This window comes from Phyllostomus hastatus, unplaced genomic scaffold, assembly GCF_019186645.2.
Source record: "Phyllostomus hastatus isolate PE091 unplaced genomic scaffold, TTU_PhHast_1.1 phas_scaffold_555, whole genome shotgun sequence".
NCBI classification, from domain to species: domain Eukaryota; kingdom Metazoa; phylum Chordata; class Mammalia; order Chiroptera; family Phyllostomidae; genus Phyllostomus; species Phyllostomus hastatus.
The window spans coordinates 10,306,095-10,326,350 of record NW_025334036.1 but is presented as its reverse complement, the minus strand read 5'-3'; the positions used below and the strand labels follow the sequence as shown (position 1 = coordinate 10,326,350).

The following is a 20,256-nucleotide window of genomic DNA, read 5'->3' as shown; positions in this document are numbered from 1 at the left end:
ATGTTACTTTATCTCCGAGTGACTGATAAAGCTGAAGTAACTGAGATAAACCTAAGAATTTGAGCAGTTAGACAATCGCACATCAGGGGTTGGAAGGAAGGAAGGACCCTGGACTGAACCTGCCTTAAGCCTGCCTAGAGCTCCTGTCCCCAGGCGGAAACTGTTTCCTTATTAACTGGTCAGTGACAGGAATCACAGGCCTGGGAGGGAGCCAGGCCGAATGAAACTTGGAAAGCAGAAGATGCTCTTGTTTGGTTTCCTCATGATTTTCATACGTCTGATCTCTAACGGGCAGTACCAGGCCTAATTAAAAACCCAGTGGGCTGGGGAGCTGCGGACAGGAAGTCCTGCTTTCTCCTGCTGTACTTCGGAAAAGCTGTTTCCAATTGCAGGCTGACAGCAGCAGCGGAGGCCCCCTCAGCCCTAATCGTTGCAGTTCCTATGACTTCAGCTGGCTTGCATGTGCACTCTGTTTTCCACAGCAGTGGCAAAGCTGGCTGTGAAATCCGCGTGTGCCTCCAGAGCCATAAAGCCGCCTCTTAAAGAATGCTATTTCAAGGCATAGTTGCATTGCAAAGGGGTGGGGAGGGGAACAGAGGCGGGAGCTGAAATTCTTAGAGGAACAACTAACAAGTAAGATTTCAACGCTGTTGAATGCATGTTTAACATTTAACACACACCTCAGTTGTTACTAAGGTGACTAATTCTTGGATATTTAATAAATGGAATTGCGTAAGTTTGTAGGCCCCCCCAAATTTATTTTAAATCTTACAACAGAGATTGAGAATTTGTCCCTTTCAGTTTTCTCTGCCTGGTGGGCCCTTAGTAAGTAATTTTGAATATGCAAATGAATAGATAATTTGGCACAGCAAAACACACATTTTTGGGTGGGGAATTACAAAATATATTACTCTGTGTATAGTTTCCATGAGTTTGCATGGTAGAATGAAAAAGACAGAAGTGATTACACTTCTTTTTTATTAGTATTGACACTACTACGTGACTTTTGAGATAATCACATCTTATTTTTCCTAAACAGTGGGTCATTGCACACATACGATGAATGAGAGCCTGCCATTTGCTTCTGTTGCCGAATGTGCTAAAATAACAATATCACTATAACTTCAGGACGCTAAAACATATAGAGCACAGTCAGCAGGCCTCTCGCTGCTTGAGAACAAGACCTGGCACTGGACTCTAACCGGGCCCCCTAAGGTGGTGACTCTGTGGTGGACTACCAGCCCACACGTCACATCGGGAGTATGACGTATGGATGGGTTCATTTCGCCATTTCTCTGCAGACACCAGAAGTGCTTTCAGAGGAAATGAGAATGGGCAGAGCATGCTTTTGTTAGTGTTGCCTAAGAGAACTTGACCATCCTTAGGCTTTTCTTTTCTTCTCTGTAAATACCATGCTGAGTGCTGGCCAACTCAAGCATGTCCCCGTGACATCTTAGACTGGTGCGCAGCCAAGGCATGGAGGGAGGAGCCACAAAGCCAGGATGGAGAAACTGGCCCCTTGGCAACCGGCCCCAGACATCTGCTCTCGGCAGGAAGTGCCTCCTAAGTTCACAGAATGACGCTTCGCACACGCCGGGCTGCTGTAGTTAAAGAAAAGAATCCTCTAATAAACACAGGGAAACTGAGGCCTCCAGCAAATTCACACAGTAATTTCATGGCAAAGCCAAGACTAGTGCCAGAGTCTCTTGACTTGTAATACTTCTCCTTGTCTAATTATTCTTTATTCAAACAGTTATTCTTTATTTGAAATGACGAGAGAATTAATTTAAAATATTCCTATGGAGTAAAAGATAGTGAGTACATAAACAAATACAATAATCAAGATCGTAAATGCAGCAACAAGTCCTTTCACTTATTTTTGGACTTTTTAAAAGCATAAGAAGAGGTTTTATAATTATTTCTTTAGTTCCCAAGTAACCTCCTAGTAAGCAATGAGGGTAATAGCTAAGAGTTCAGTTTCTATGTGCATTTGAGTCTCACCTCTCTCCTTTACTGGCTGTGTGGTCTATTCACTGCCTCAGTTTCCTCGCCTGTAAAATGAGGCTGGTGCTGTTAGTACCTGCCTTGTCGGATAAAGCCCTGGTGTCAGTGTGTGGCACCCACTGAGCACGTGACAAGTGTTAGCCGCCATTATCATTGTCATCATCACTATTTACTCAGGCTCTTTGTGCCAAATCCCGGAGAGCCTGTGAATTCCAAGGAGCTTGGCAGCTGGCTCCCAGTCAAGCTCTCTCCGACTTTCTCTCAGATAACGCTGCAGCTGATGTCAGGTGTCAGAGCCCTTGACTCGCAGCCAAGGGGTCCAGTGACAGTTCGAGAAGCTGTCTTCTGCCAGCTGACTTTCATGACTCACACTCTGGATGACACTTTCTCTCAGATGTCTGCGTGTTAGGGAAGAAATACCAAATTTGTAACCTCCAAGAAGCCCCCAGGTCTCTTTTGTTAGTAGGGAGCTGTGGATGTAAAACCCGCCCTTTACTGAAGAAGAAAAACATCACAAAAATATCACAAAGACTGATGCTTGAAATAGAGTATCATAGAGATGCCTACCACCTTACAGTTCCAGAGTTCTGAATAGAGAGTAACTGGCTTAACAATCTATTCAAAAAACAACAGTGGAAGTTGTAAACTTGTAATGATAAAAAAAAACCTGCCAAATTGCTTGGCTTGCAAATTTTCAAATCTGAATATTTTTCCCCACTACACATTCAGCTCAGTCACAAAGTAAGAATCCTAAAGAATTATAGAGCTGGCAGAGGCCACCAAATGTCTACCATGAGTTCTTCTTTCCTCAAGACCTTAATGATTGTGTTGTGTTTGCCACCCAGACCCGTGTCCGAGTGTGGCCTCTTTTACAGAGGAAGAGAGTGAAGGGGAGTGGAGTTATGGGACTTGGCCCAAGGTCACGCAGGAGTGGGAAGTCACGTCCACGAAGCCTGAGACTGGAGAGCCCACGTGGCTAATGCTGTGATCCTCTGTCCCCTGGTAGTTCTGTGTAGTCAACATACGTCCTCCAAACAGGAACGATTCATGTTTCATGTGTGTGTGTGTGTGTGTGTGTGTGTTGTGGCTTACCTCCAGTCCTCACACACTCCATCATGTTACTGTTCACTTTGCTCAGTTCTTTTTATCATTACCTTACAAATGATTGATGAATAAGTGCCAGCTCTTCATAAACAGGCTCTCGTAAGAGAATCTCACTGAGGGTAGCCCCACTAGGGGATTTTTCTGGCTTAAAGCAATCATAAACCTGGGCTTTCATAAACCTGTGAGTGTGAAGTTGTTTAAGTCAAAGCAGGTTAGATAGCCCTCCGCAGGGCTCTAAGATAATAACAAAAAGAAAATGAATCTTGAGTGGGATTCAGGGCCCACAACTGCCCTGGCCTCGTCCAGCTCCCTGCGCCCTCCAGAATTCCTGTCGCTTTGCCATGGACTGGGAGGTGTCTGTGATCGACCCCCAGGCACACCGAGGGCACCGAGATGAGAGCTCCGGGGAAGACAGAGAGGGCAGTGGCACAGAGATGGAAGGGAGAGAGGGCTGCCTGCCCAGACAGAGAACGAGGCTCAGAGAGAGAACTGGAACTTTCCCCTAAGTATCTTCTTTCTACACCAGCGTAACATCATCCAGGCATTTTCTTATAACTGGGATGTTCCATATCTTTTCCCAGGTTGTTTGGAAATTACTCTGCTTTTTCGTTTTTCTTTTTCTGAAGTGTCCCTTCCCTCTGTTAGGACAGTCGTGATGGTACACACCCAAATGCGGCTGAGACAACTGCGTGTTTCTCCGGCTCTCAGTTCCAGGCAAACTGACGTCTGATGGAGAGAGATTACATTGGGATTTTTCAATAAGTAGAACAAGCCTTTGTTTAAGTTATCTTCAGTCTGCCCTCTGTTCCTCTGGAACCAGGCACGGGAAGCAGCTGGGTGCCAGCCGCTGAGTGCTGACTGTGACCGCTAGCAGGCTTCAGCTGCTGGGTGTGTCTCTTTGAAAATGGCACATCTCACTTCCTTGCCGTTGGCCATGGATTACTCAATTATGCGAATGATTTTCCATACTTTATCACATGTTAGCTCCCTTTATGCATACTCCTAAATGCCCTGCCGCACGTGTCTGCTGACAGTGGTTTGAAGACACTAGTTCTCTGGAGGCACTGGGCTGCTCTGGGCCTTTGGTGGACAGGAAGTCAGTGACGCCTTTGTAAAGCGAAGGGACTTGTCCAAACGAGAGCCGTCCAGTGACCGTGTTTCTGAGCCTGCCAGTGGGTACTCAGATCCCACCTTTCTTTCCTCTGTCCCAAATGCTGACCCTGGTGTCGCCCTGAGCCTCGGATTGTGTCTTGCTGAAGTTGAAAAGGAGGGTGAGGGATGGAGAAAGAGCCAAGTACAAAACAGAGAAGAGAAGCTCTGACGTGGTTTCTCTAAAAAGGAATGGACTTTTGTACATTCCTGAAAGGAACCGACATCTTCCATCTTACTCATGGAGAAACAGGCACACCCTTCCGTGTGCACAGATGCAGGCGCACATCACCTTCGTTCATCTCGAGATCAAAGCAGCTGCGGGGGAGAAGGTGTCCCGGTCAGCATAGCCCGGGTTAGTCCCCCAGCCCCTTCCCAGCCCCACCCACCATGTAAGAGTCAGAAGAGAGCTCTTATTTGTGTAAGATACAAGAGAAACTTTATTTCTGCAAGCTTTATTCAGTTTGTGGATATGGGTAAGATAAATTGTTTTTAAAACATTTTCATTTTGACATCATGTGGGCTCTGGCGCCTGAATGATTTACAAGGCAGATGTCCCTGTCCATGCTCTGTTCTAGGAATGGCAGGGATGCCCTCTGGGGCACTCTGGCGCTCTCGGTGGGGCTGTTTTCTGCAAACCGTGCCTCCTTGGCAAGTGCAGCAGACTCAGGACACCCAGAGAGGGCAGCGCCTGGTGCAGGTGCTCTCTGTGTGGCCCCGCAGCCAGCTCTGCATTCCTACCCATGCCCAGTCATTGCCATCAGGCCTCGGCCTCGACGTGCTCCTAGCAACTTGGCCTGGGTGGTGCCTCTGTATTCTTTTCATTGTGACGTGTGTATGTGTGTGTGAGGGAGGGAGTGCAGGGAGCTGGATTGGGCAGAGGGAGAAGTGGGACTGACGTAGTTGCGACAAGGGCCTTGGCCAGCCCTGCGGAGAGCTCTAGAGCTGCAGGGTGATGTCCCTTCCCTTCAGAGATGTCCCAGTAGAGACAAAGGGGCTGGGCCTCTGTCCCCCAACATTATCCTGTCATCGATCCAGACTGTGCTCTGGAGAGGACATCTAACTCTGGGCAGGCAGCTCCCTTCAGCCAAAGACAGTACTAGAGAGAACCCCTGCTCTGTACCTCCCACAGCTGGGGACTAGACCTGGAGTCCAGGAGGGGCCTCTGGGCCGAGCAGCAATGTCCACTCGGCCTCCCTTCTCTGCCAGCCCCACCTCGAACCTAATGCCAGTTCGCACGAAGAGGACGGCACTTAGCTTCTGCAGGGAGACAGACAGGAATCAGAAGTTATAAAGGGTTTGTCATAACAGACGTCTCAGTACTCACCTTCCATGCAGCCTTGACGATGCCTCAACCACAGAGAACAGCCAGAGCAGCCCAGAGCTATACATGGCCCTCAGATGCTGCCCAGTGTGCCTTCCCTCCACCTGATGGCTCCGCTTCTGCAGACCAGACCAGTCCAGTTCTTTCTGCCCTACCCTCTGTGGCCTGCTTGTGCGTCTCTTCACCTGCCTGGCCACTCTTGTGTCACTTTATCCAGATTCATCTCTCAGTGAGCATTGATTGCGAGATATGGGCTGACTAATGCAAAACTAGGCAGGTAAAAACTGCTTCCATCCATAGCAGTGGTTTGTACTGAGTTGCCATTAATTCGTTTTGAGCCTGAAATGGATTAGAACAGACTCTAAGCGTTTTTCACGTGAGCAAAGCCACACTTCCTCTGTTTGGGGGTTGTCTGGTGATGGTGGTGATTTTTGTTGTAAGTTACATTCCTTCTTGTTAACTTCATTTTTCTTCATCGGCTCATTATTTTGAGCCTTTTGTTTAAGAATGGGTAAGCATGGTATTTGGTGACAGATGCTTAAACGTTTCTGAGGACCTTTTGTCTAAAAGGCCTGTTAAAGGGATTCATGAGTATTCTGTATAAGCCAGCTCATGAGAAAAAAATCATTATTATTTTGCCTGATGTGTAGTTTAGCCAGAGGAGGACGGAAATCATATTTAAGGCTAATACGGAATAAGGGTTGGTGCTCCCAGCCAGAGGATCTCCCAGGATGCCCCCTTTTCATTTCAGATCAAATTGGTACACACCAGCCATGTTAACTACAAGGGGCCAGAACGAGCAGTGGAGCCTTAAAAGAAAAACACTCACAGGCCAGGTCCCAGCTCAGCCCAATTAATCAGAACCTGTGGGGTTGGGACCCAGACATTGGGCCTTTGGACGGTCCTCTTCTTCCTCCAAGTCAAGTGATCCTTGTCTGCCTCCTTGGGCTGGGAACCACTGGATGGGGAACTGCAGCAGCAGCTGTGTGTGCTCCACCCCTGGACACCTGTCCAGGACGCCCCCCCGGGTCTGACTGCAAACACTCAGAGATCGCTGCGCTCTTGCCCACGTCCGCGGGGTGGGTGGACGTCACTCCAGCAGATGCTCCCATTCCGCCGTTGCTGACGAGAGCAGTAGACGTCCGTGTTGCACAGATGTTCCGTGCTAAGCAGTCCTTCTAAATGAAAACTCAGACTGCTGAAACAAGCACTCAGAGATTCTTTCCTTTGTAGAAAAACGGAGTTCTTTAAATAAATAGTACATTTCTCCGGAGAACTGAAGACATGACTCATTTTACAAGATGATTTACTAATTATTTTTAAACAACTGTCTGTTATAGACAGTAAGGCATGCTGGTATTTCATATTGTCTTTCAGGACTAAAACGACTCCTGATATACAGAGACTAAGGAAATCAGACTTTTTTGAAATCATGGAATTTTAAAACTTGAAAGACCGTTAGGCAACAAATTGCTTCAGCAACTTTATTTTCCAGAGAGCAGCGATCTGCAGAGGGCCTGTGGTCCAGCGAACAGCTTGTGGGCTGCAGGCCGGGGGCTGATGGTCAGCCTCGACCAGGAGCCCTGGGGCCACCCCCACACTCCCTGGAGCTGCTCAGAAATGCAGCATCTCGGGCCCCATTGAGACCTTCTGAAGAGAGTCTGTGTCTTACCAAGAACTCTCGGTGCTTCATGAGCACATTAAAGTTTGAGAGGCAAGGTCTAGAAAATTCATATTCTAGATAACTAACAGGAAATTCCCATGTACTTTAGCCAGGTTTCAGAGAACCCAATTTAAATTTAATGCAACTACTTTGAGGAGCAAAAATGAAAAACTCAATTTTTTTTTCTGTGATCCTGTCAACTTGGATAATAAGAATGAATATAACAAAAAAGAAGTTATTTTGATAGTAGTTCAGAAAACTGAATTCTTTGAATGTACTTTTTCATACAGTTAAAGCAAAAAGTTGGCTTTCAAAATGGCATAAAATGCTTATTATATTGTTCTTTGTTTCATTGCCAACTATGGATTTAAATGCAAAGCCATTCAAGAAGCAGTGGGACAGTATGAGTCATTCATGACCTCCTGGGCTTTGACATGACTGCAGACCACAGATTCCCAAGCACAGAGTTTCATTAAGGCATTTAAGACACACGACTACAGTTTGCTGAAACTGCGGTTGCAGATGGTGTTCCCAGAGGCGCATGGAAGTGCTGGGGCGGAGAGTCCGCATTAGCATCCTTGCGGTAATTTCTGAGGAATACAGACTCAGGCCAGATAGTTACCTTCACTCATAGATAAATCATGGTTAATTGATAAAGAGGTATATATTCTGGACTCTTAAAATATGGGAAAAGATCATGTGAAAAATAAAGTCGAAGTGTAGACATCAGTTGACTTTACATTTATCATACCCACTTTTTCTCAGGGAGGTGGTAGAGATGAGAGAGCTAAGCTGTGCACGAGGGGAGTGGCCCGGTTGTGTTAGACACGCAGTGCAGTGCGGGGCAGTGGCCGTGGGTGGGAACAAGTGACATATGGCGGGGGGGATGCTATACATGTGAGGGTGAACCAAAGGAAAGGGCGACGTTTTGCTTGGCGAAGAGTGAACTCTCTTTACTCGTTTAAACAGTTGACCGATGTTAGCAGCAAGTGCACAGATTCCTTTGGACAGTTTCACTGCAGTTCCAAGAGATGTACGGGGAGGAGGATGTACATCTTTTGCTCGGGTTATTAAAAAGGGCATATCAGCACCAAATAGAAATAAGAGTAGATGAACCTCAACGTCCCTTCCATACCTCTGGGCACTGCCCTTTTTCATGTAGTATCCCCTATACCTCGAATATACTACTCCAATCCAAGCCACTGGTGCTTCTGGCCCTGAGCACTCCACCTGCGGCCAGCCTGGGCGCCCTCTGGCCTTTTCTGTGCGGCAGCAGGGAACACTGTTGTATGTAAACCGTTGGAGCAGAAGCGCTCTGAGGACAGGCATCTCGTCTGTTCTGGTCAGTGATACAGCCCCAGCACCTTGGACAGTGCCACACAGTGGCTTCCAGGTGGACTTGGAAGTAACTTTGGACTTCTGACCAGGACTACGAAACCCGTTCTCTGACAGTACCCCATCAAATGAATATTCCTCAATCTATCTATCCTCCTAGGTACAGCCATTGCTGCCATAGGCATCCTCACCTAGTTCTCCTTGGGGCCAGAGGGGAGAGTTTCTCTGTAAGCAGAATCGCTGAGCCACACGGACGTAGTGCAGCCAAGCAGTTGTTTCAGATCGAGTGTCTCAGAGTTTCTGGCGTCCCGTGTCCTCTCCAGCTTTTGGTATTATCAGACTTTTCAATGTTTACCAGTTTGGTGAACATGGTATTTCATCTCATTTTAATTTGCCTTTTCCTGATGGAGCATTTTGTGTACTTCATCAGTGAATAGTGCAGCCTCATCTGTGAAATGCCTGCTTTTCTGTCACGTTAGATTTCTTTTTCCTTCTTAATGGTGCATATGAGTTCCTTGTTGGATGCTAACATTTGAAACAAACTTTAACATTTCAATTTTAACACTTTTTTTCTGGGCTATATCCTTTAATCCTCTGTCTTGCTATGATTATTACCTAAGTCCTAGTGATTTTTTTCAAAATGATTTTCATATCTTTGCTTAGTTAGAGTTGTGGAACTTTCAGGCTGTGGGATCTAAAGCTGTTTCTAAAGGTCGCAAAATGTGGCAATTCAGAGAATATGCTGATTTTAATGGTTTAAGTCCCTGAAGCAAATTGCATTTATAAAGTCTAATCATTTTCTACATCTGTCACAGTTTGGTGATTACCAGAGTCTGGTGCATTGTAAATCTATTTTTAGGTAATATGGGGAATATGAAAGAAATCCATGCATTTTTATCAAGCTCCCAGCTCTGCTGCCACTAAGCCGTGTCACCAGCTGGGTGGCATCCAGTCCTGCAGCTTTAATATCATCTGGAAAATGAGCATATCTGACCAGACGCTCTCCAGAATCCAGCTGGCCCTAAAACTTTCTTTTTCTCTTAGAAGATCATTTCAAAAGCCCTTAAGCCTTAGCAAAATGAGATCATTTCTTAAGGAACATATTGTAGAGACATTGATAGCAGCAAGTGTAATGAAAAAAACCATCAGTGGAAAATAGAACATATCCTGTTTTTGCACTGGTGAACTGGAACAGTTTAAAAAGCCACTTTTGAATCCGGCTCTGAAATTCAAGAGAAGGCATTCTGTGTACACAGACCAGTCACGAAGATTGGGAACCACGAATAAGCCAGTCTTAGGGCATGTTTTAAGCAACTTGAGCCAAAATCCACAGGACTCACAAGACTTGAGATACTGCTTTGACTCCTGCTCAGGACTGGAGGGAGCCAGGGCTGTGGTCGTGGTCCTGATATTTTGTGTCTGAGAGATTTGACACCAGCCAAAGCAAATGAGCATGTAAGAGGAGAGTGTCAAGCATTTTCTCATGAGCCCCACCCCCCCCCGCCCCCGCAAAGAAAAGGACACGCAGGGGACGCTGGACATGCATCCTTTACATTAGCGATGCTCCAGTGCTTGCGTAAAAGAGTCTTTGGACGTGATCCAGCCCAGCTCTGTGCCCCTGCTCCTAGGACAGGCCCTTCAGAGGGGGACGTTGGCTTCAATGTGGCTTTAATCCGTAGGAGGTCATTTTGTCCCAGTGTCAGGGTGTTATTTCTCTCGGCGTCGGGGATGCTCTGCTCTCAGGCTGCTGCGCTTCCATCAGCCCCGCCCTCAGAGCGACGTCTTCTCCGTGCTGGGAGTGCCCCACTGACGACACTCCCCGGAGTGATGTGGGGGCTCCGGCGCCCCTAGTAAAGCTAATAACAAGGTTTCTCTTTGTTAGTACACGAGTAACTTCTCTCTCTCTCTCTCTTTTTTAACCATCATTTTGTGTAATCAAAGGGAGTTGCTGGCAGGTGGGGGGCAGGGGACTCTTAAAAGACCTTGCAAAAAATTATATCCCTCCACTTCCAATTGTGGAATGAATAATATTATTAGTAATGTATTCCAGAAGACCCAGGTCATTTCTGGGAAGAATTCAGTTGAATACTAGATACCTTTGCTAATTTTAGAAAGAACGTTATCTGAAGTTCTCAAAATAGTAATATGGTTTCTGTAATGGCGGCTGCTAGGCCGCCCCCAAAGGGGAGCCAGTCCGGTAGAGGATGGTGAGCATTTGTACTGTGATGAGCTTTGCCCATTGCGACAGCTGCGGACCAGGTAGCTACCTTCGGCTGCTGAAGCCCAGGTCTTCCCATCACTCTTCAAAAAAGGTTTTGGATCCTCCTTTGCCCATGTACTTTCTTGAGCCTTTACTGATTTGTGGGAGGATTTGGAGCCAACAATTTGCACAAAACAAGTTCCACCAGCCCAGTGACAATTAAGAAGTGGGGGAGTGAAGGGTGCTGGTGAGCAGAGAACAATAAAAGGAAAGGGCGATACAAGAAAAGCTGGCTGATCCCAAGAGAGGGATTCTGCTGCTTTTTCAAGCACCGCCTTGGTGCTCCACCAGTGCAGACAGGGAGAGTTCCAGAAAACACTGTGGCTTGCTGTTTAGCAACACGTGGATTCCTTGTCCCCCCATAGCAAGTGTGACCTGTTCTTAATTTCTGCTGAGGGCTGCGATTACAGGGAAAGATCTGCAGTTGTTGTAAAAAGGTGTTTTGCAGAATATGGAATGTGACTTAGACTTCAAACTTCTCTGATTTCAGTTGGTTAGAAAAGCCTTGTTTTTTCCCCTAGAATACCTTAGCCAGTATTTTCAAACTAGGGGTTACAAGTCATTAAAAATTGCCAAATTGGTTTCATATATTTTGCCCATCATTTAAAAAAAAACATAAAATAGAATAGAACATGTCACTGCTGATCTTGCACAGGAAAAGAAAAAAAACGATTGGCACTTCTGGCTGCAGATGAGTTTCATTACTTCACATTTGGTGCTTCAGAGCCGGCCCTGGTGGCACCAAGGCAAAGTCAGAGCAGGGCAAAGGTGTGATGAGATGGTGGTGCTCAGCCTGGTAGGGGGAGAGGAAAGGGGCGTTCTCCTACAGGACACCGACCTCAGTGCCCTGTCCTTCCAAGTATTCATGCAGACGACTCCAGCGGGGGTCTGCAGCGCCCCGTGATCCAGGTGTCTAAGCTTAGATCAGGGTTTTCATACCGTCTGTGTGGCCTTGTAATAGTTACTGAACCCCTCTGAGCCTGATGCTCCTCTCTTTTAAAATAAGGAGGATGGCTCCTGTGTCCTGGGGTTGCTGTGAGAAGGAAATGTTACTGTTCACACTAACTGCTTTGTCTAGTGCCCAGCACATGGGCGCTTGTTGCCTGGATGTTTCTAGCAGCTTTATTCCTAATCGCCCAAACTTGGAAGCAACCAGAATGTCCCGTCGTGGGTGATGGATACACAGACTGTGGCCCATCCAGACAATGGAATAGTCTTTGGCACTAAAAAGAAATGAGCTATTAGGCTATGAAGCACAGGGGGAAACTTGAATGTACATTATTGAGTAAAAGAAGACAATCTGAAAAGGCTAAATACTGTTTGACTCTGGAAAAGACAAAGCTACAGGGACAATAAAAAGGTCAGCAGTTACCAGGGGTTGGGAGGGAGGGGCGGACAGGTGGAGCACCGAGTATTCTTAGGGCACTGAAAAAAAATCCTTTCAGGGTTTCCTAGTTGTTACTATTGTAGGATAGATGGCATATACATGATAACGTTGAACATCACATTGGGTTTTATTAATATTTAAATTGCACACTTTCCAATTTATATTATTCAAGCGTGAGTAATGTGCCACCACCTACACGTCCACCAAACAAACCCCCGCTCCCAGGAAACCCTTCCCGGGCCTGGTTCTCCATCCTGCTGGACCCTCACCCACTGCACTGGCCTGGAATCAAATTCCGAGGTAACATGACTCACCTACAGCCATAATTTCAAAAAGCAATACAGTGCCCAACTGTAATGAAAAAGAAACGAGATGAAAGACATTTCTGATAAATATGCATTTCATGTGTAACATGTGTGCATGGCTCCACTCAGCAGGATGCAGCTGAAGGCGACAGATGCTCTTCGCCTCTGTGTAGACTAACCGCGAACGGGGCAGCTGCTCGTACATTGACACCGGCATACTGCGGCGCGGGGGACTCAGATGTCGCTGCAAGTCTTGCCATCAGTGGCTTGGTTTTCTGAAACTGTGAAGTTCTGAACAAAAAAAAGTAGAGTCTTCCTTTGATTTATGTACATAGTTGCATTCCTGGAAAATTGAGAATATATTAAAACCATGCAAGAATTACTGTGCTTGAATGTAAAGTGGAATTAGATTCTGGGCTTGGATAATTATAAACAGGGTTTCGCCGACATGCCGGTCTGGCAGCCCATTTAGACGTCATGCACGTTGGAGGATGGCTGGCAGCCCCAGCCACTGTTCCGTAAAAGTCAGTAGTGCCCCCCACCCTCTGTGACTGTGAGATGCCATAAGTTTCCAAAGGGCTCCATATGGTCCCGGGCCTCTTCCATGAGGCGAGGCCACTGGAGGATGTGGCTCAGGGCGATGGGGGGCACCCTTGAGCACCAGCTTATTTCTCAGCCAAAGTGGCTCTGCAAGTCCCGGAGAGCTGCTTTTCTGGAGAGAAATCAGTTTCTTTGTTCTGATTCAAACTTCCCCTACAAAAGTTGTTTTGAGAAAGGAAAAGAAGGCCCAAGGGACCCTGTCCATGGAAGCAAATGTCAGCCAAGTGAGGCCTTTCCTGACAAACTCCCTCTGCAAGGGAGCTCTATGACCCTGGCTCCCAGTATATCAGAGGGTGGGTGCCTTTCTCTGATGCATCTTAATTGATGAGACGCCAAGTTTATTCCTCAGTGTTTTCCATGAATCTGTGTATTCTGAGACCCTTTCTGTGTTTTTGTGGAGAAGTGGAGATGGACAGAGCAGAACCTGTGAAGTGGGTTTCCACGGTTAAGCCAGCAGAATGAGTGTCAGGCTTTGGTCCTTTACAAAAGCCGAGTTTGCGTGGAGATTGTGCACAGAGAGAAGTATTGGATTACATATCCTCCTCTGTCCCTGAAAATCTCTGCAGGTGGTCAGTTTTAGTCTGCGGGTCACAAAAGGAGAAAATAACTCATGTGGTTGTGGATGTCACCTTAAGAAATGACGTGTGAGGAAACGGCCTCTGTCGTCCATGGTTTGCTGTTTTTTTCCTAGGCTGGGTTCAATAGAGATGCTTGGGAGCTGGTTCAGAGGCTGAGGGATCATGTCTGACACTTGCCTCACCCGGGGCTAGAGTTCTCAGTATTGTCTTAGTAAGTCACACCATCTGTTACCTTTCACAATGAAGTCCGATCTGTTGCAATTCCTTCTGCGGGAGCAGTGGGATTCTTCCAGGGGTTTTCCTCCCAGCTTTGAGAACACCACAAGAGAAGAGGAGAAACATAGTTCTTAATTAAGAATTGTCCTCGAAGGAGTCCCTGCATGAAGAAAAGAGTAAACATCCTAATTACCAACAACAAAAGTCTTCTGGCAGTGTTTATTGGGAAAACCATATTGTTGGCTTTCTAAAAAGAAGTAGTTTTAAGTTTTATTTTAAAACTTATCAGTGAAACAGATTCTCTTTTTCTGTGGGCATACCGTGTATGCTTTTTAACACGGCACAGATTTGTGCGGTCATTACCATAACCTGAGTACAGAACCATTCCATCACCCCAAATATCTGCTTCCGCCACCCCGGGCCCTGGCAGACACTCATCTCTCCTCCATCCCCATAGCGCATCATAGAGCAGGCCACCTTTTGAAACTAACTTTTTTCACTGAGCATGCCTTTGAGATCCATGCACCTTCTTACAAATGTCCATAGTCTGTTCCTTTTCATCGGTAAGCAGTATTTCATTGTGTGGATGGGTCGCAGTTTATCCATTTACTGGTCAAAGAACATTTGGGTTGCTTCCCAGTTTCAGCAGTTATGAAGGGAGCTGTGAGAAACATTTGGTTTTGTTAGAACATAACATTCGTTTTTCTAGGGTAGATACTCGGAGAAAAGATTGCTGAGACATACACCAAACGTATGTTTAACTTCATAAGTAGCCGTCAAGCTGTTTCCCAAAGTGCCTGTACCCTTTTGTCTCGTCACCCGCAACACACCTGTTCTTTCCAGCCACTCTGCCTCCTCGTCGGCACTCGCTGCTTCCAGTACTTTTAATTTTAGCTGTTCTGATGGCTAAAATGTATAGTTCTGTTTCATCATGTTTTCAACTCATCTTTTCCTAATGACCAATGATGTTGAACATGTTTCCGTAAGCTTATTTGACATCCTGTGTCCTCTTTGAAGAACTATTTTTACATCTTTTGCCCTTTTTCAATTTTTTTTTCTTCTTGTTGAGTTTTGAGAATTCTTTATTTTATGTACAGGCTACATATGGGATTTGAAAATATTATTTCTCAGTTTTTAGCTTGTCTTCTGACTCTCTACATAGTGCACTAATTTTTAATCTTCATGAAGTTAAGTTTTTTTTTTTAACAGAATAGGCTTTTTGTGCCATGTCTAAGAATTCACCACCCAGCCCAAGGTCATGGATTTTCTTCTAAAAGTTTTATAGTTTTATATTTAGATCTGTGATCCATTTTGAGTTGACTTTTGTATAAAGTATGACATTCCAATCAGAGATTAGTTTTTTGCCTATGGATTTCTCAGTGTCTCAGCCATTGTTGAAAAGACTGTTCTTTCTTCATTGAATTGCTTTTTCACCTTTGTCAAATCTCAATTGGTCATATTTGCATGGGTCTATTTCTAGATTCTCTGTTCCATTGATCTGTGTGTTTATCCCTTTGCGATACTATTTAGTCTTGATCATTGTAACTTTATAGTAAGTCTTAAAATTGGGCGGTTTGAATCTTTTAACTTTTTTATTTTGGAATTGTTTTAGTGATTTTAAATTCTGGTTCCTTTAACTCCATATAAATTTTAGAATCAGCTTGTCTATATCTACAAGAAGTCTTGCTGCAATTTTGATATTTGTCGAATCTATAGGTCAATTTGGGGATAATTAACACTTTTACTATGTTAAATTTTTCTGCCAATGAACATAGTATGTCTCTCTAATTATATAGCTCTTTGATTTCTTTCAACAGAAGTTTGAAGGTTTTCCATGTAGATCCTATATATGCTTGTTATATTTATACCTAAGTATTTTATTTTTAAAACTATTATAAACATTACTGATCATTAAATTTCAGCCTTTAGTTGTATAGTGCTAGTTGTGTTAGTTTCCTGTGGCTGCTATGACAAATCACCACAAACTTGGAGTCTTAAAACAATAGAAACTTATTTTCTTACACTCCTACAGGCCAGAAGTCTATATCCAGTTTTGAGTCAAAATCAAGGTGTGGCAGGGCTGGGCTCCCTCCAGGGGCTCTGGGGCAGAATCTGTTCTTTGCCTTTTCAAACACCTGGTGACTGCCGGCATTCCTCAGGTTGTAGCTCCGCTGCTTCGCTCTCTGCCCTGTCCTCCTACTTTCTCCTCCGTGTCAAACCTTCCTCTGCCACGATCTTCTCACCCCATAGTCCTCACTTAATCACATGTGAGGGAACGTTCACAGGTTCCAGGAATGAGGACCTAATATTTTTGAGGATGTTTTTCAGAGTGCTGCAGTAGTGTTTAGAAATCTAAATATGTGTGTGTGTGATTTTGTGTTAATACTGTATTTTGCAGGCTTAGTGCTATCTTATTAATTCCAGAAGTTTTTTGAAAGATTCTTTTCTTTATAGATGTCATCTGCAAGTAGGGGTACTTTATTTACAATCTGCTTGACATTTCTTTTTTTTGATTTATTACATTGACTAAGACTTCCAATACAATGTCAACTAGGAGTGTTGAAAGTGGACATCCTTGCCTTGTGCCTAATCCTGGGGGGAAATCATTCAGTTATTCGCCATTAAGTGTGATGTGAGCTTCCATTCTTTGCTGAGATTTTTGTCTTTATCGTGGATGAAAGTTGAATTTTGTCATACGATTTTCTGCATCAATTGATACAATTATTTTTCTTTCCTTAGATTATTAATATAATAGATTACATTCATTGATTTCTAAATATTGTACTAGCCTTGTATTATGGGGACAAGTCCTACTTCATTGTGGTGTATTATTATGTTTATGCATCCCTGGTTTTAACTTGGAATACTTTGTTGAGGATTTTTATGTTTATGTTTATGCTTATGTTTATGAGACACATTGGTCTATAGTTGTCTTTTCTTATATGGTTTTGGTATCAGGATAATTCTGGCCTCATAAAAAATTGATGTTTTCCCTCTTCTATTTTATGGAAGACATTGTGGAGATTTGGTATTATTTCTTCTTTATATGTTTCACAGAATTTGCCAGTGAAACCATCTGGACTTGATATAATTCTTTCTCAGAAGATTTTAAACAACAAATTTATTTTCTTTCATAGTTATATGATCATTTAGGTTGCCTATAATATCATTTTGAGTGAATTTGGGTGTTTGTAGTTTTTGAGAAATTGGTCCATTTATGTAAGTTGTAAAATATATATCCAGAGAGTTGTTCATAGTATTCTGTTATTTTGTGTGTGTGTGATATCTGCAGTATCGATAGTCATTTCCCCTTTCTATTTTCTGGTAACATGTGCCTTCCCTCTTTTCTTTGTCAACCTTGCTAGTGCTTTATCAATTTTATGGATATTTTCAAAGAACCAGATTTCAGTTTAATTGCTTTTCTCTATTTTTTTACTGTTTCTGATTTTATTGATATCTTACCTTTATCATTTTCTTCCTTTTGCTTGCTTTTTTTTCTAGTTTCCTAAGGTAGAAGCACAAGTTATTTAAAACTTTTCTTCTTTTCTAATATAAACACTTAAAATGCTATACATTTTTCTTATAAGCACTACATTAGCTACATCTGACAAATTTTAAAATGTATTTTCATTTTAGTTCAAAATATTTTTAAACAATTCTTGAAATGTGCTGTGATTCATTGTTTATGTGTTGTTTACTTTCCAAGTTTCTGAGATTTTCCTGTTACATTTTTTATGTTGCCTCCTAGTTTAATTCAATTACGACCTAAAACACACTTTTCATAGTTTCAGTTCTTTAAGTGTGTTGAGGTTTGTTGTGTGACTCATGATGTATTCTGTCCTGGTGAATGTTTGGTCGTTCGGATAGTGGGTTTCCTTTGAGAGCGGCCGTACCTGTAAACTGGGCCCACTGGTTTGCTTATTCTCGCAAGACTGGCCAGAAGGCTGTCACTCACAGCCCATTCTTTCCTTTGCCTAGGACATTCAGGATGTGAGGAGTGATGATGAGGAGGAGTATGAAGACGAGGACGAGGAAGAGGAGGAGGAGAAGACAGAGGCCACCAAAGGCAAAGAGAGAGACTGTTTGAAGAATGGACTTGGGGCCGACAGGAAACTCATTCCCAATGGCCAGCATGGCCGTTAGCTTGAAGCCCACGTCGGTCCTGGGCACCCTGTGCAGTGAGGGCTGCTGGAAGCTGGAAGTGCTGCCCCTCGTCACAGTGGCGCACAGGACTCCCAGGGACCCCGGATTTTGCCCTCCCTCTTTCTAACCCCCCCTTCAAATGTATTTAACAAAATGTTGTTGAATTGTGTTAAAATGTTAAATATAAGTGTTTCCATGGATTTACTGCAGTTAGGACTCAGACTGGTCAAAGATTTCGAAGATTTCTCCAGAGACATGTTTTGCTTCTAACTGTGTTCATTCATTGGAGACATTGGCGTTTTCAGGAACTCACTTTGGGCCTTTCACCTTCCTGCCTGGCCCGTCCTCAGGTGGTGTGAGAAGTGTGCTAATTTAACCCACTTTCTCCCAGTGTGTCTGGCCACAGAGAGCAGCTCATTTCCCAAAAATGAATTAGAGGTGGCAATAGAGGAGGGACAGAAGCACCAAACCAGAAGACCAGGCTTCCAGGCTCCTGGGCCGCTTCCTGCCCCAGGCTTGTCGAACCCTCCCACGCCCTGACGCTCCATCTCTCCAGTGGGAATAGTAGTGCCTGCCCTGCCCACCTCACCCGGTTGGAGCTGGGATCAAAGGAGACAGCAGGAGTGAGAGTGCCTTCCTTCCCTCCGCTGTGGTGTTACTGTCACCTGACCCTCTTTTCACTATGATTCCAGCTCTGTTTGCGAGACAGAACCCTGGCTAAGCTTGGCATTGAATGGCCTAAATGGACATACACTGTCTTAAAAGAATTCCCATTAAAAATGTCTGGAGATACCTGGAAATGCAAATACCCAGGAGGCTGTTCCCATTGTATTCGGTAACTATTTATTTATCAGTTCCCCTGGGGTAATTCTCAAATTCCCTGGGAATTCTCCCTCAGGCCCAATGGCCTAGGGGAGGGAGTTTGGGCCCTGAGTCTTCCCGTTTTGTGCAGGTCTCTCATTCTTTTCTTTAAAAGGGGACCTTTCTTGCTGCTGCCCTGAGTGCCCCCTTCAGGCCAGCAGAGCTACCCAGCATGCCATAGGGCCCACTTGGGGGCCTGTCTGGGGGAGTTGGATGGACCATTTTCTCACTGAGCCGTTACCACCCAGAAAGCCTGAGCATACTACTTCATCTCTCTGTCTAGCCCAGTCAGAGTGGAGAATAGTAAAACAGATCCAAGAGGCTGGAAATACCCCTAAGACTGCCCAAGGGCAGGTGCTAGAGTCAGCAACAGCTCCTGGGGCCAGCTGCATCTATGGCGGCAGGGGGTGGGGGGGTGGGGGGGTGGAGAGGAGCTGCTCTGGGTCCCCACAGGGGCATGTCTCCTGAGCCCAGCAGGCAGGATGGGCCTCAGGGATGTCTTAGGTTTCTGCTGACCAAGGACAGAGCCAGTCTGGCAGAGGAGCCCGAGCAGAGTATGCAACCTACCCCCACCCCCACCAGTCTTCCGTATTTTGTAGTCACACTGTGTACCTTCATCTTGTCTCACTCAGGGCCCGTAGTTACAGCCAAGTGAGAGCTAGAACGGTGGGACCCTAAAGCAAACAGGCTCCGCTGGTGCAGGCTGCGGCCCCGGAGCAGGATGGCACTGTGCGCAGTAAAGGTATCTGCACTGTTTTTTGTTTTTGTTTTTTTACTAAAAAGATATTTTTAAAACCTCCAGATTAAGGCAAAACCAAAACTGAAACCCTTCAGGATTCTTTCCCCAACAGAATCCCCTTTTGAGGAATCATTCTCTACATAATGTTTGCTTTTATGAGTATAGTGCATTATATGTATAATGTTATATTATAATCTAAAGTGCCTCCATTCAGTTAAGGGCATAACTGTTGAATTATTAATATTATATTATTATTTTTTTGGTGGAGGAAGAGCACATTAAGATTTTATTTTTTAATGTTTTTCGTTGGCAGAGTATTTTTTCTTTGATTTATTTTGGTCTCATCTCTTGTGTTCTTAAGGTAAAAAAATTGCTTGCTTGATGCTCTACCCTCCAGTTGTTTTTCATACTTGAATGTTGAAGGTAACATTGATGTGCCAATTCCAACCATCTCTGATACAGCTAGGGTGCTGAACTGCCTCTCAAGAGGTAGACGAGCATGCTTGCTACATCCTTTAGGGCTTTTGGGTTGCTCTGAAAGTAACCTCTCTTTCTCCGGGAAACAGGGCTCATACCATGCCAGCTGAC

At 44.8% G+C, this 20,256-nt stretch overlaps 1 protein-coding gene across 1 annotated transcript in view; it reads left to right on the top strand.

The window, feature by feature from the left end:
* CERS3 (ceramide synthase 3) overlaps positions 1-19,192 on the top strand; it is an 80,911-nt gene extending 61,719 nt beyond the window's left edge. Inside the window, exon 12 of the mRNA XM_045825020.1 lies at positions 17,904-19,192. Coding sequence (XP_045680976.1) covers positions 17,904-18,068 — 165 coding nt within the window. The 3' untranslated portion in view covers positions 18,069-19,192. The remainder of the gene's footprint in view (positions 1-17,903) is intronic.
* The last annotated feature ends 1,064 nt before the right edge of the window (positions 19,193-20,256 follow it).